The 16,840-nt window shown below is 35.0% G+C and overlaps 1 protein-coding gene across 5 annotated transcripts in view; it reads right to left on the reverse strand.

Annotated features, from left to right (window-relative positions):
• Window positions 1-16,840, reverse strand: part of LOC111780422 — a 56,795-nt gene that overhangs the window by 15,140 nt on the left and 24,815 nt on the right. For 2 of the 5 annotated variants that reach the window (XM_023660816.1, XM_023660817.1), the window contains 13 exons: window positions 15,204-15,305; window positions 12,631-12,825; window positions 12,438-12,565; window positions 10,640-10,790; window positions 8,570-8,662; window positions 8,361-8,462; window positions 7,645-7,703; window positions 7,422-7,521; window positions 4,945-5,130; window positions 4,741-4,857; window positions 3,345-3,628; window positions 1,462-3,017; window positions 157-1,364 (listed from right to left, as the gene is read on the reverse strand). In XM_023660816.1, the coding sequence (XP_023516584.1) occupies window positions 157-1,364; window positions 1,462-3,017; window positions 3,345-3,628; window positions 4,741-4,857; window positions 4,945-5,130; window positions 7,422-7,521; window positions 7,645-7,703; window positions 8,361-8,462; window positions 8,570-8,662; window positions 10,640-10,790; window positions 12,438-12,565; window positions 12,631-12,825; window positions 15,204-15,305 (4,281 nt within the window). Of the gene's footprint in view, window positions 1-156; window positions 1,365-1,461; window positions 3,018-3,344; window positions 3,629-4,740; window positions 4,858-4,944; window positions 5,131-7,421; window positions 7,522-7,644; window positions 7,704-8,360; window positions 8,463-8,569; window positions 8,663-10,639; window positions 10,791-12,437; window positions 12,566-12,630; window positions 12,826-13,422; window positions 14,972-15,203; window positions 15,306-16,840 lie in introns of those variants that run through there. The other 3 variants (XM_023660820.1, XM_023660822.1, XM_023660821.1) reach the window with 3 other exon arrangements.

Consider the following 16,840-nt stretch of genomic DNA (forward strand, 5'->3'; position numbering starts at 1 on the left):
TTTTTTCTAGTAACATAAGCACTAAAAATATATTCAAGATGTTGAGAATCAGATGCTCAATGTCAAATCATAAATATCGTAATTAATAGAAAGAAAGCCGCTGTAGTTTTCCATATAAACCAATGTGAAATACTTTTTAAGTTACCAGAAACATACCCGTCCATCACTCAGTAGAAATGAAACTTTCTTCAGTTGTACTTCGAACTCAATAGGACAAGATGTAGACATGGATGAGTTTGTCTCAGAGATATTGGATTCAATATGCTTCCAGAAATAGAATACGTGATAAGAAAACCAAATATTGAAACATTCACACTGAATCTTCAGTTGGATTAAACTAGGCTTCAATTGATTGCTGCTTACATCAACCTCCAAATTGACTCCAAAAATTTCAAAAAGAGGACAAGATTGGACACCTTTTTCCTCGCACTTAGATAACATGCTACACACTTTTTCCATGCCAGACTTTAAAGTTGTTTTTTTACTGTTAATAAGTAACTCAGTTCTTTTACTGTGAAAAGAAACCATAAGGAATCTGCAGTACTTTTCTTCCACGACATCAGAAGAAACATTCTGATCTGCATTCTCGTCAACTTCTGCAATCTGAATTTCCCTAAAGGATTCCGTAACATACACAGGAAAGTGAAACGTAATTACCATGTCCTTTACTCTAGCAATAAGTATAGTATCATCACTCTCTATATCCTCTGATGCTGATTCAATTGACATGGACGAAGAACACACACCATTAGGAGAAGTGATTGATGAATCTCCTAATGCAGTGTTATACGGGACAACATCCTTAAACGATGTACTCGTGCTCACAAAATTAGTCATTTTTCCAACATAAGAATTCAATAGATCAACAATCTCTATCCATTCTGAACAATATAACCAAACATCGATAGATGGAAGGGAAACACAAATTTCAACTGGACCTTGACTTGACCTTGAAATGAAGATGTCAGGTACAGGTGACAATTTCTCCGAGCTGGATTTAGCCATGACAACAGATTTGGGCACTGAGTATAAGACCATCGAAGAGAAACAAAAATTCATCTCATCGACGAAATCATTTCTCGATGATCCAGAGCATGTAAACTGCATTTCTACCCTGTAATTCATTTCCAACAATTCATTTCTCTGCCGTTTTAATTTCAAAAAAAGTGAATCAATGCAACATTCAAATTCAGTGAGTGTTGTGTCTGACACAGGAAATAAAACTGCAGTGCCCTCCTTCAGACACCTCGTTAACTGAAGAAACTGAAGAACATCAGACTTGAAACATCTAGATTGGTCTTCAACGGATGCAAATTGATTTATGTTCTCCAGTAGGGCCATAAATCCATCAAGTGCATGATTATCTATTTAAACAATAAAACAAAATTTATTTACTATGAACACAATTATGACCACCAAAAAAGGGAATAACAAGAAGCTATCTAGAAATATCATACATACCATCAACAATTACTTCACAATTTCTTATCCTCGTCATTATACATGTTGCTTGCAAGCTATTGTTGATAAACTCACTTTCACAAGGTATTCTGACCCAGATATCTGCGTTTAGCTGTTCAACTAGACTAATGTTTTGACACTCAGTACTTTGACAGAAAAATGATGAACTATGTCTCTCCTTGAAAAGCAGTAACGAGAGAAGCAACTCTCGTCCAAAAAGATTTAAACAGTTATTTGTCTCAGCAAGCTTGTGAATTGGAATAGAACATTCAGGAGGAATGTCCTTCAATGCATCTTCTAAACTGCTTCCAAAGAAGAACGTAAAATATAACTGTTTAATCTCAAACCTCAGAAACTGAAGCTCATAGTTTTCGACAGGCATAATCAAAGCTGAATCCAGAATTTCAAATTTATAAAGAACGGAAGTTTCTTCTTCTAAACCAGCATGCCCATTCCTCCCAGTGAAACATTGTTCATTTGACTGCAAACTCCAATCAGGCAACTTAAAATAACCAATAATCATGGCCAAATATTCAGGTGGCAAGAAACAACAAACATGTTGAATACCAACACTGATTTCAATTTTGGCACTCGATGACACACTTTTTCCTTGTCTAACGCGGAAATTTAAAATAGGACACAAATATGGAAATGAAGGGCCCCATACTAACTCAAGATAATTTTTTGTCCATGAGGATGTGATGGTCAATCCCTCTACTGAGCATAATACGTCAGAATAATCTTCACAAATAAACAAAGAAGATTTACAATTTGGAAGCGTGAGAGATCCAACAATGCAAGAAGAATCATGGAAATGGATTTTGATTCCACACAAAGCCAAATAAATATCATGGAGACTATGGTTGCAGGAACTCCCTGAAGTAACAGATGAATCCATACCAAATTTAGGTTTTAATGGTTGGGTGTGGAAGATAGTAGGTTCCTTCTCCAGACCAAAGACTGGAATTTTTATTTCTCTATCCCTTACTTTGTAATGTTTTCTCCACTCGGAACTCTCAAGGCTGCCAAGAAAGCCAGAATTCTGTACTGTAATGAAAGGAAAACAATCGAATGGAATGCTGTCATGTCCAATTGAATCAATTTCCATAAAGTTTGTGAAACCAAATCTTTGGTTTGGTGGCGAAGGCATGGGTTTTACACATTCATCATTCATTTCAGGTCCAATGTCGCTTTCACCACTGAAAGTTGCATTGCAGGCAGATAGTCTCTCATAAAACCCAGTGAGCAATCCATACACATATGGATAGCAGTGGATTTCAGCATCGTTCAAATGTATGGCAATATTAGCTCCATCATTTCTGCCAGAGTTGAAGTGTAAGGTGCAGCATTTTCCAGCATTAATATTCATACCATTCAAACCATCATCATTCTTGGTATGTCGACTATGAATGCCATGGAGATGAGACGATGTATCATGGGATTTATTGCCACCAGAATAAAAAATTTGCCTATCTCCATCACCATTCATGGGAAGAATTGCAATATTCATTGCCTTCATGCCGATCCATAGCTCCTCCGAAACTAAAATATCATACCTGAAATACAATAGGATTGACATTTACACAAAACAATTTGATATATTTCAATAATCGAATAGTTAGAAAAAATGTGGAGGAAAAAATAAAGAGAAAAACTTGAGAAACCTTTGTTTCCATTAATAACTTTCCCGAACTGGGAGGCACATCCTTCCCAGTTGATCAAGGATAGGAGAACAGAGTGGGTGTATTTTTCAAAGCTAAAGTACTTGAACTTGTGTTTAATTTTATGCATTTTGATAAATAGTAAGAAAACGCTAGCAACAGTACTAAGTGTGAAGAATTAGGAAAAGAAAATGCACACATCTTGATAAATTGTCAGTATACCATATCTCTATATCGTCTAGGGCAAGCATGACGACAGAAGCATTTTTTTCATCGTTCTCTAGATCAATGTCAAATCTGACAGAATGGAGAAGTACAGACATGGAGTAACCAAAAAAATGATTGTCATGTCCATTTGAAATCATGTTAAGTGGTCCACAATCTTCAGATTCTTCAAAGCCAGGGTGGTTTGCTATCAAATTACGTAAATACACAGCCAGCTCCAAAGCTGCACCATATATTGATGGAGAGAAATGTACATGAAGTGATGACATTTGAAAAAGAACCTGAAAGAAAATGAATGATGAAGGTTTCATTATGGCAAGATGATGCATGCGAAAGACAAATATCCCAAATATAAAGCAAAGTTATGATAAATAAAAAATGAAAAAACTGATCCACGTTTGCCATGTGTTCAAAACGCTACTGACAAACCTGAAAATTAAATTTAACCACTAATTGTCGGAATCAATGTTATTTAAACTCATTTATCCAATCCCCATTATATTTACCCATGGGTTGCCTTTTTTCGCACATCCTGTATTTCCAAATTCGAAATTTAATCAACTTGCAAGAGAACCTTAACTACTCGAACTTCAAATGGTCGTGAATTAGAGTTTAGATGTGTCTCTCTTCAAAGTTGAAACGCACACAATATCCATTTTTTAGGTTTTCTATTTCTGTTGATCTGAATCAAGTTTTTTAATGAAGTTCAATGATCATACAAAGCTTTTTTTAGTTCGTTCTTTGATGCACACAAGGGCTGGTGTTTTATTCAATTTAATAAATATGTTCAAAGTGCAATAAGGCACCATATTTAAAGCTACAGCAAGGCTGGACGAAAAATACAAGAAAGATTTGGTTGGTCTCACATTAACAAGGAAGACTACGAAATACGTCCAAACGAGATTTGACATTGGATCAACTCTTTCATATTGTTAAAAGTAAACTTGTGGACAAATATTGAGGGCTTTGAACTAGTTTGCATGCACCTCAACTAATTTCGTAGTACAACTTTTTTTTTATAAGAATTTCGTACGACAATTTACTAACCTTTCAATATTTGGTTTCCAATAAAACTTGTAAGATGTTTTAGATTCTAGAATTCTAGATAGGTAGTCAATTTGGATTGAACCCATGTTCTTTACGTATTTATCACAATTGGAGACCATTCACATAAAGCCCATGCATGCTTCACCTATCAATGAAATTACTTTCTTATGAAAAGAAAAACATATGGGTATCGACATGTTTATTACACATAATAAATTCATTGGTCAAGTATAGTTACACATCGTTTCATATTATGAAACAAAAATACATTTGCCATACATGAATGGCAGGCTAGGACAAAAAGGGATAAGTGGCGTTCAGGAAACTAAATAAGCAGGAAAATTACCTCCAGCTGTTTCAATGACGATTCATTAGGGATCAGACAGGAACGTAAGGCGAGAGTAGCACTGAACTTTTCAAAAATAGGAATACTCTGAGAATAAGAAGGCTTTTGGATCTCCATCTACAGGAAATTGGTTCTCATCTCAAATTATATTCTTATGACAACAATGAAATAAGTGCAAAGAACATAAAAATGAAGGATAGTAACCTCCAAATCCCGTAGCTGGATATCAAAATACTCGTACAAACTTTGAGGCTGAATTGTAAAAGCAATATCAGCTGCCAAAATTGGATCACTTAAACGTTGTACCATAACAGATTGTTCCTTAAATCTTGAAGTTAGTAAGCTCCAGTCATATCTCGATGTTACACAGAGAGCCCCCAGTTGAAGTACCTGCCAGGAACAGGATGGAAAGATGAACTTAGCTGAGAAATCTGTATATGCATATAGAAGTATGATAGCAATACAATATTGATTCTAGCTAAATCCAATTCTACCTCTTTGTCTATGCATTTACAAAAGTAAATGTTACAAGTGTAAGTAAATTATCTTGATCACATTCTTATTAATTTTAAGATATGTACATGTGTCTTCATAATACAAGCTAACTAAATACCTAGATACTAGATAACAACATACAAAACTAAGTTGTTTATTTAATCGGATTACACACGTATTACTTAAATTAAGGCTAGGGTTTACACATACATAATTAAGATGATTCCTTCAACAGTGAAAATAATAAATCTCTAATTACCATTGTGCCTAATTTGACCATTTTACTATGTATTCTAAAAACAAATGCGTAAATATAGGAACGCAAGACAGATAGGTATTTTACTACTTATTCTGAAGACCGATAGGTAATTACCATTGTGCCAAATCTGACAATTTTGATAAGGAGGATAAGGCGATTGCAGGTGGTGGCTAGTGGGTATAAGGCTTAGTTGGAAAGCTTCCATGTTCAAGAAATCTCTTATAACAAACCTTGGTTTGACATTGCTGAGTCAGTTCTTTTGTTTGAAAAGTTCAGCAGCTTCGAAGTAAGGAATAGGGAATGAGCAACGTATAAGGTTCTCAAATGATGCTTGGATCGGTTCCTCCCCCTTAAAGATGAGTTTCCAGACATCCGTAGTCTCTCTAAAACAGATTCCTACAGTGGCAGATTCTTGGGGAAATGACCAAGGAATGTGAAACTTAAGCAGAATAAGAGGAATTTTCGATAGGGAAGTTTAGAGCTAAGTAGGGTTAATGACCAAACTGGGGGGCATCCGGTAAGGGGTGGCTAAAGACAATCTTCGCTGGTCTCTTGGTCCCTCAGGCTCTTTTTCAATCAAATGCCTATTCTTTAGATTGAAAACTGTGAGACCAGCATTAAAGTACTCTTTGTCAAAGTTAGTTTAGATTTTGAAAATTCCCAAGAAGGTGAAGGTCTTTTTTTTTTTTTTTTTTTTNGTCTGAATACGCATGAAAGGACCCAAAGAATGAATCCTTCTCTTGTTCTTGGTCCTTCCGTTTGAACCCTGGCAGTGAGGAACCTATAGACCATGTTTTTCTGCTTTGCCCTTTGCTAGACGTGGCTGCTTTAAGCTGCTGGCTTTTTATAATTGCACTTGCGTTTTCTGGATAAGGTGGATGGTTGATTGTTAGAATCTTTGGGTGGTTGGAGGCTGAAAGACAAAGGTGGGATCCTTTAAAGGTTTGATTCTAGAGCTCTTTTGTGGAGCTTGTGGCGGGTGAGAAACAGATGGCTTTTTGAAGATATGTCTTCATCTTTTGAGTTTTTGGGATGGTGTACAGTTATAAATACCTCTTGGTGGTGTCATAGCTATAACAAAAAGTTTTTGTAATACATTTGGATTGGCAAGCTATTTGTAAGTAGTTCCTTCGGAGAGGACTCCCTCATCCCCTAGCCCTTAGGTTGTTGTCTTTACCCTTTTGGTGAACTGTTACTTGATGTTTCTTATAAAAAAAAAGTACTTATTCCAGGTTTCATAGAGGCATCTTTTGCCAGAAAATAGTAATCTTGGGATTCACAAAGAGACGCACCAAGTACATCATAGGCAAACTGCAGAGACCTTTTGTGTATATTTTCTTTATCTTTTTTCCAACCAACTAAATTATTTGTTAACTTATAATTCAGAAAGTACTTATTCCAGGTTTCATAGAGGCATCTTTTGCCAGAGAATAGTAATCTCGGGATTCACAAAGAGATGCACCAAGTACATCATAGGCAAACCGCAGAGTCCTTCTGTGTATATTTTCTTAATCTTTTCTTTCCAAACAAATAAATTATTTGTTAACTTATAATTCTTCACCAATCCATTATTTGTTAACTTTCCAGATTTAGTGACTCAAGGGAAACACTTTTTAACAATTGGCTGTTTCCAAAAAATATTTACTTCCAGTATCAAATGTTATCAATTTTGAGAGGAAAAATAAGGCCACCTCAGGTAGAGGTGAGATCCATTACAAAAAGGAAACTATCACAATAATTTAATAATTACAGGTAATAAGAAAAGAATATAAACCAAAAGTTCTTCTTTATGATTATCTTAATGAAAATTAAGGACAAAAATAATCATTTCACTCAACACAGTAAACTTCAGGTGTGTTTAATGGAAACGCCTAAAAGTGCATTCCCACAAAAGTGTACATATTCTTGGAGCAAAAAGGACATTTACCAAGTTATTTTGTTCTGAAGGTGTATTCCAAGGAACATGGACTGTAATTCCATTGACAGTAATGTCCCACATCACTTTCTTATACTCCGACATTATGCATCTGGAGGATTAGAAACAACAAAACATGACAGTGCACAAATGGAATAAATAAGATGAAATGGATATAGGCTACAATAATTGCTGAATTGCCAAGTCATGCAACAATTATATGAGTTAAACTTACTGAGCTTTGGATAGCAATCGAGCTTTGGCATTTTCAATTCCATTTAGAGTTGAAAGAGCCTGTAGGCAAAAATGGCCTTTAATCAATTACAAGCCTACTAAAGCATATACACGATCACTGGGTTGGAGGTAAATATATGGAAATCATCATCCAAAATGACCTTTGAGGCCGTTCAAATGAGTGAAGTTACAACTACCTTGACATTCATCTTATGCCCAATGACTTTAAAAAAACTACAAGAAGGCTACCCTACCCAAGGAAATAACCAACAACTTCAACTAGAGAGACTGCTCCAACTCTTATCAAAGCCACTAAAAAAACTCTACTCATACAGAAGGCCAACTGCAAGCTACGGAAATGGGAAAGGGCATCAAAAATATCTAAAAAAAGATTTGGAGCTTCCATATTGCTGAAATCATCAATTAACGGTAAATAAATTTCCTTTTGAAAGACTTAAACACTAAAACAATTGGATCTTCGGAAAGGTCATCTCATTTTTTTTGAATATTTGATCGAAGCTACTGATACTACCAATCGGACAGTCACTAACATCTGAAAAGTTCACCACAGTATTTAACACAAAATGGAATCATAGGTAGGTCTAGGTCACATATTCCTACTAACATTTCTAAACAAACTTGTGCACAGAAATAGAAAACAGCTGAAGGAATTGATTGAGGTTAATACATATTTAACCAAGAAGCAAACAACCTTACCCTTGTGTGAAGAGATTCGAAGGACTTGAATCCATCAAAAAACTCGAACAAATAAAGAAAAAACTTGGCATCGTAAGTAACATCTAATGGATTCAGCGTCACCTGCAAGTAGTATACAGGAAATATCACTGAATAGTAACAAACTTCAAAGATAACGAAAAAGATGGTTCTTTATTTCAGCGTCAAATAAGCATATCAAGTAATAGCACCTTTACAGACAGGTTAACCTCATGTTTGGGTGAAACGTCAACTTGGAAACTACAGGAAGGAGCACCAGTCTCAACATATTTCTCACATTGAGGCTGCATAGAAGAAACAAAAGCAAAGCACAAGTAAACCAAAAAGTATTTATTAGATATTCCATTTATACTATTCTCTTAGGTTTCTGTATGTTAAGTTATAACTTGTATAGCCAATTCTATCATTCTAGCTATATATGAGAAGTAATTCAAGTTAGAGAAGCAACCAGTTTGTTAAGATTTAACATCTATCTTCTAATATGTTTAACTGATATTGCTATAAAATTGAGATTTGATTCTCTTTTAAATACAAATTAAAATATTATATTAATGAGTTTTAGATTATTGCAAATCAATATAGAACTAGAATCAGAATAGTAGAATTAGTAATGTAGTAAAGATAGTCTCATTTCGACCGGGAGTTTTCTTGATTCATTAATTCAATGAAAAATTTAGTCTCTTCTATCAAAAAAAAAAAAACAAGAATTTGTTTGGGATATAACGTACTTATTTCAAAAAACAAAAATTTGTTTGGGCTATAACATACTTCTAACGCAATGATTTCGAAAGAAATGCAAAATAATCAAAAGAAAACTGCATAGTCCAATGAAAATCTCCATATATCAGACTCTAAAAATTAGAACCACATCTTCAAGCATTCTATTCACGTCAACCATAAAACTACACTAATGTTGCAATCACACTTCACTAACTATTATCCAAGAATCAAGACATTCTTATTTGGATTATTCTTATCAGTAGCCTAAATTAATGCACTTGGTTTACTCTCTTTGTTAGGAGGATGGGAATGATTAATCATTTGTTTTTATGGTTGTCCCTTTTCTTTGGCCTGCTGGAACAGTGCCTTCAAAAAAAATTTATATCCTGCGAGTGTTTTCAAATAACACCACATGTGATGTTCTTGAGTTCATTATTGGGCCTTCAATGTCTTTGCAAGCATACATATTATGGGTCAATACTGTCAAAGACCAAATTTCAGAAATTTGGATGGAACATAATCCAAGGAACTTTGAGAACAAGCAATTTCACATGTTCTCCTCAAAGACAATTTCTCATCTTTCATAAAGATGTGTGGCCTTGAGATGTATGAAACTAAAGCTTATGTATTTGAAATCCATGTATTTTGTGCAATATTCTTAAGTGGCCCTGTATTGTTTGTTGGTTTTGCAGGCTTTGTGATGATTGATGGCCACTCAATTTTTTGTTATTTCTTTATAGTGGAACTTTGGCTGCTCCTATGGTTTATCGGTGTTTTGTTGGTCTTTCTTGTTGATTGGAAGGATTTTGTATCAGTCAAAGGTTCTACCTGGTAGTTCTGTTTGGTGATTCAAATTTTTCTCTGCTGTCTCAGACGATCCATAATTGTTGTCTCAGCTTGGTCTACAGTCTTTGTTTGAAGCTCTTAGTGTTGATCAGTATCTTTGACTAGCTTTTAAGCCATTGTTCTCTTCCAAGTATTCTGTTTGTTGCAGCTATTATTTTTGGTCAATGTTTCTAGTTCCCAAGAGTTCTAGATTTTAGTCCTGTTGGTTCTCTTCTTGTTTTTCTTTCTCTCCCTTTGGGAGATTTTATCACTCAACATTTTCTTCCTTTTCATCAGTAAATGAAAATTTTGTCTCTGATCAAGAAATAAAAAAAGAATCCGCTAGGTTCAAGGCTTCTTCATGTTCTCTTTCTAATCTCTTTTCTAGATTTTCTTAACAAGATATTTGTTTGAATTGGGAAGCATTTTTATTTCCTATGTACTGTTGTGTTTTCATTTTCTACCACTCCCTTTGTCAAGGATCTTTGGAATTCGTACCTTTAAACATTAGTCACGTTTCATTTCTTCAATGAATAGTCTAGTTTCTTGTAAAAATATATGCATATTCTCAAACGTACTACCAATCACCTAACTAATGAACATATAGACATCTTCAAATGAACTTATATACTAAAGGTACAAAAAATCGCCGTTTAATTTTAATCAGAAGATAGAAAAAGAAAGCTAATCTTGACAAAGAAGAAATGAGACACAACCATTCTTAGAAAAATTAGAACTCTCTGGTTCAGTGGATTGACCATCTGGATCGAATTGACCAATAAATTGATGGTTGCAGATTCCACCCAAATGTTACACTCCACCATTGTCTTGATGAATATCATCTTTGCAACTTCTTGACCGTATTTCCTAAGCAAAAAAGATTACATTATAGACAGTATGGTAGATGGAAAAAGGATCAGCATATCCTATCAAATCAAAATAATAATAGCCATTTGCATTTATCAGTCAACAAAACTTAGTAACAGGGGCATGACTTTTCATGAAGAGATCAATTAATCCATTGCAGGAAGATGCCATTCATGAAGAGATCGATCCAACTTATTCAATCATATACCTGAAGATTTTTTTTTTTTAGTTCAACATCATGTGAAGTGGGGATTCGAACTTTACCTCTTGGTCAAGAGTATATGTTTTATGACAGTTGAATTATGCTCATGTTGGCAACAATTAATTATTTTGTTATCTTATTTACTACCAAAGAAATAACAATTGGAGGATCTACGAAATATAACAATGTTAAACCATAAGACCTACTTTGAGGTTGTCACTCTGATTCTAGCATAGCAGCAGCAGAAGAGGTAGTTCCAATTGATATGCCACTTGATGGACTCATGCCACCACCTTAAATAGGCTATAACATTTAAGGTCAAGTTTCCTATTTCACTAGGCAGCTAAGAACTATGGTAGTATTTTGAAACGTCAAAAGAAAAATAACATCTTTAGACAACATAATGTTAGTATTAATTATTGGTTTCAAATGCTTTCAGTCTAGATCGTTCTTTGAAGGTGGGTTCAATATCAATGTTCAACAAGGTTGAAGATCATGTTTTGATCAGAAGTTCTTTTTGCTTCTTTATCCTCAATGAAGATGGTTCGATTGAAGGGTTACCCAACTGATGATCGAACGTCCTCAGTTCTTTTCATCTTAAAGACCGAAATCAATCGGATTATTTTGATAGAGTTGGCATTCCTCTTGCTTCTATTGAGCATAAAGAAAAAATTGTGGCTTCCGAGACCAAGAGGGTAAGGTGTGCTTAGATAAGATTCATTTCTTTTAGGGATTTTGGTCTGCTGGTCTGTCGTTTGGTTTTTGATAGTTAGGCAGGAGTCTTTTAGTTCCTCTTTTTGAATTTCTAGTTAGTTTGATGGTGCTAGGTTTCGTGTTTTTCAATGATTACATTAGGGGCTATTTTCTCTGGCTAGTAGTTGCCTTTTTCTCCTTTTGGAGGTAGTTTCCCTAAATATTTTGTATATCTTCATCAATCAATGAAAAGGTCTTTTTTGTTTTAAAAATTTTATTAAAAAAGGAAAGAACAAAGAATTGCAGCTCTGCCTTCAAAATTTGACAATTTCATAGGAAACATGTTTTAGTTATTAATTGACTTAAAGAAACAAGGCTACTTCTGAATAAGAATTCTAATTTTGGTTTCAGAGGAAAGCAATGAAAAAAAGAAAAATATTTTTACAAATTTACCAAAGATAGCCTAGAAATTCAGCAATGAGAGAGTTTCAAATGCAAATCGATTGCATATGCCAAAAGATATTTACAACTTCTCTCTGTATTTTTCTTTTTCACATCACAGAGGGAGATTTACGTTTAAAATATATATATCTCATTCTTGCTTCTCTTTTTCTACCAATAAAATAAGAATAAAAAGACCATAAAGTTACAAATGAGTGCTCTCATTTTGTTCAGGTCCAATGCAACAGTCTTGCGCTTATGACACAATTAAGTCTATTATTACTGAGATTCAAGGAGGTTGGAAATCATACATGCTCAGCAAGGTTGCTGAGATCTGATGAATGTCAATTTTGATGGAACAAAAACAGATCCTTTCTTCATCAGCCGCACTGACAGTAGATGAAGCCAGAGGGTGGAATTTGGTAGCCTCATATATGTCCTAGAAATAAAAGCGGAAGTAAGTATGTTGTCTGCCACAGAAAAAGAAAAAACAAAGACAAATACCTTTACAACATCATCTGAAATAACACCGGCAAATTGACTTGAATCTTCAGTACCACCAGCACCTAACATACCAAGGGATAGCCAGTTAAGCCATCCTCGAGGTTTTCCCATGGCACGGTCATCAACTTGAGACTTCTCAGCAGCTGTTTGTGTACCAGTCATTACCATTTCTGGCCCCAAACTGCCAAATAGATGCTAGTTGATCCATTTACAATAAGTTTAAATAAGATAGAAAATGAGATTAATAAAGAACAGCAATAAAAATTAATTTGCTACAACAGTAGAATTCTTCCACAAAATTTTAGAGAAATGAATTCATTCAGAACAGGTAAAAGAGATGGTCAACCATTAAAATTCCAAGAAAAAACTACAAAATAAATTTTAAAATAAAATCATCGCTCATCAGAGTTGTGAGTGGAGCAGCAAATATGGCTGAAGAAGATGAAGTTTATATGGCTAAGAGAAAGTGATGTAAACTCCAATTCCTTTATGTTAATGAACAGCTTAAGGAATCTCTCATTATAGAACTTGTGTTATTTTCAATCATCTATTCGTTTGCAGGAAAAAAAAAATTAGGATATTCGGATTTTCTTTCCAATTGTTACTGCGTTTTGGGATCCCAGACTTAAAATTTCAGTTATGTTTTAAACTTTAATAAGATTTGAAAGAATATATCTATGGCTTTCTTTATTATTTTCAAGCATTATTTAACATGCCGGTAGAAAAGTCCCTAGGAAGCCACGAGTAAATTGGAAAACATTTCCATAAAATCAAGCCCGTGATAGTTCGAACCTTGGTCCTGGCTAGCATTCCTTCCAATTTCTGGTCTATTTTCAGAATTCCTGTAAGGTTTGGAAAAATATGGAGAAAGTTTTCAGAAACATTTTGTTGAAAGGGAACTAGGATACGAAAGGAAGCCACGAGTAAATTGGAAAACAGTTACCACCCCTCGCTTTTTGGAATATCTAAAATAGCAAACCTTACAGCAACAACTTTTTTTTTTCACTAAATGAACGTGGACATTTGAAACAGAAGAAGCCCTTTGGAGGGTGGTGATTAAACGCAAGTATGGGGCACAGTTTGTGAGAGACCATCTTTAACAAATTGAGACAACAAGTCATTTCTTTTGGCAGAAGGTGAAATTCAAGTTGGGCAATGGTAATAGAATTTCCTTTTGGAGAGACCACTGGATCAGTAATCAACCGCTGAATTTGAGGTTCCACTCAATCTTAAGTATTTCAAGTGCAAAGGAGATTAAAAAGGAGCTGTGGAATCCCGTTGACCGTTAATTAGGATCACAAGCTTAGAAGGAGGCTGTTTGATAGAGAATTAGAGTGGGAAACAGTTAGGTCACGGCAACTGATCATCCTTGGCAATTTCGAAGGCAGTGGCCTATTTTCAGTGAAGTCAGCTCTGTTAGCTTTGCCATAAAAAAGAAAAAAATAAAAAAATAAAAAAAGAAGAAGAGGATTTCGAACATGGAGCTGAGTTATCTAATTTGGGAAGGTATAGTCCCAGGAAAAATTCAGTTATTCCTCTAGGCAGTAGTGCAACATATATCCTGTGGATAGGGTGCAGAAAAGGAACCCTTATGATCAATTATCACCTCAGATGTGTGTTTTATGTAAAAGAAACGAAGAGTCTCCCTCCCACCTACTACTTCATTGGAACTTGGCGTCCAAAGTATGATATCTGAAACACAGGAGTGCAAAACCAAAGGCATTAGAGGATTGGTCGGTTGATGCTCTTTCTGCATCGTGGCTTAAGGATAAAGCTAAGGTGCTTTGGTCAAATGTCTCAAAGGCGATACTTTGGTTGACAGGGAAGGAAAGTTAGCTTGAGTCTTTACAAATGAGTCCATCTTTGATTTTGGAAAAAGTTACATTTGTGGTCCCTGAAGTTTGAGTTTGTTAGCATTTTGGTCATCGAATTTCAAAACTCAATATATTAACCCCGATTGTTTGAGAAAATGGTTTTTATGGTCCCTATCGTTAACACTTTAGGTCCTTTTGTTAATTTTCTGTCATACAAGGCTGACTGGACATCTTTTTTATTTATATTTGGAGTATTGTGGCATAAAAATATTAATTGTGTATTTGTGAAGCGGAGATAGGTCAAAAACATAACTTTTTTAAATATTAAAAAAAATTAATTTTAGAACTTCATTTTCCTCTCTCCCCTCCCCACCTTTATCTCATCGAACACCATCTGCTGCAAGCCGTCGATTTTTCCTTCTTTTTTTTCACTTCTTCCAACGGTCAGGAGTGAAGATGGGGCTGTGGTGGAGAAGAAGCTAGGGAGGGGGGAGATGTAACGACCCAGATCCACCGCTAGCAGATATTGTCCTCTTTGGGCTTTCCCTTTCGGGCTTCCCCTCAAGGCTTTAAAACGCGTCTGCTAGGGAAAGGTTTCCACACCCTTATATAGGGTGATTTGTTCTCCTCCCCAACCAAGGGGACATCACAGGAGAAGAAGTCCACAGGAACTAATTGATATGGCCAAGTAAAATAGAAGACATGAAGATGATTTACGTATCAGTATTATTTCTTACTTAATCCATCATTTCATCTTACCTGTAACTCACATTCAGCAGCAGATCTATAACTTAAAATATCTTCTATATCTGATTCCTTCTCCATCGCCTCCAATTCTTTGAGAATGTAGTCATCAACTGACTGAGAAATAGAAAAAATGGACGTATCAGAGTATAAACAAAATAGCTAACACACAGAAGTTGTAAGAATCGATGATAAATCCCAATATCCGATTAAATATATAAATGAGATCCCCCATTTCTATTTCTACTACAATGAAATAAGCAGAGTCTGAATAATCAAGAAGTGAATAAAAATCAATTCTCCCAACATTGCCTTTTTTAATAAGAAGTTGAGCTTTCATTGATAAATATGAAAGAATACACAAAGACATACAAAAAAAACAAGCCCTTAACTACCTACCAGAAGGGGCTCCAATATAAGAGGATGATAACCACTTTGTCCTTCTAATTCTATAGTTTCTCTCAATCCACAATCCCAACGATATAGCAAACTAACAAGCCTGCCACAAGATCCTTCCCTTATCACGAAACGGCATGTTCATCACCATCTCTTCGTAAAAGAACCATATTACGAACCACAGCAACCTCAACAAAATAAAGCATCGACTCCAAAGAGAGTAAATAAGCTAGCAAGCCCCAAAATGATCAAGATCCACTCTTGCTGCCAAAGAACACACCACTATTGGGCCAAAAGTAAGGTAGTGTGTTGCTACATTTAGGTTAGGTTCTCCTCCGACTCAAGGTCACAGGATTCAGGCAAAAAAAGACCTATGGCCTCCATCTTTGATCGTGTCTTGTTTGCTTGATTCGCCTTCACCATCACATGATTTGAAAGCTCCTTCTTCAATCGTGTCTTCTTTGCTTAGCGTTTCAAATCACATTGAGTGTGCACTTCCCGCCTGTCCAAAAATCTCATGACTGCACTTCGCTTATGTTTGTGTTTTCATTGTCAGATCTTTCTTGTTCTTCACACAACTAGTCCTCATCCTTGCACGACTTATCTTCTTTCCCTTCGCACACTTTTCCGTGGGGTTTTGAACATAAGGGTTGTTGAGAACTATGTGGGTTTCCTGTGCAATTTCGCATTCATGGGTGAATTCTATATTTTCTTGAACCTTTTCTACATAACCCATGATTCTTCCATTTATTGAATTCTTGCCCGTTTATTAAAAACTGTTTTACATTCTTTACGATTTCTCCCAAGTTAGATTGGACCTCAATAATCCCTTGAAATGTTAATAATGAAACCCAAGGAAAAAAACAAGTTGTAGTGAAACTTTGAGTTATAATTGATTCTGCTAATCTCTCTCCACTGGGTTTTTGGATCAGATTCTTCCTCTAATTTGTCTCAGTTTCTTTCTTGTTAGTCCTATCTTGACCCTCAAGCTTATTTCAATTTGGTTAACACAATCAAAACATCATTTTAGAATGGCTAAATTAATAAAAATACCCCTAAACTTTGCACTATTTCAAAAATAACCTTGAACTTTCAAAAGTTTCAAAAATACTCTTAAACTTTCCGAAAAAAAAATACTCTTAAACTTTCCGAAAGAAAAAGTTCAAAAATACTCTTACGGTTAGTTTTGAGTGGAAACCATTAATGTTTTATTTAAAAAAAAAAAAAAAAAAAAAAAAAAAAAAAAAAAAAAAAAA

This window comes from Cucurbita pepo, chromosome LG18 (assembly GCF_002806865.2).
Source record: "Cucurbita pepo subsp. pepo cultivar mu-cu-16 chromosome LG18, ASM280686v2, whole genome shotgun sequence".
NCBI lineage: Eukaryota > Viridiplantae > Streptophyta > Magnoliopsida > Cucurbitales > Cucurbitaceae > Cucurbita > Cucurbita pepo.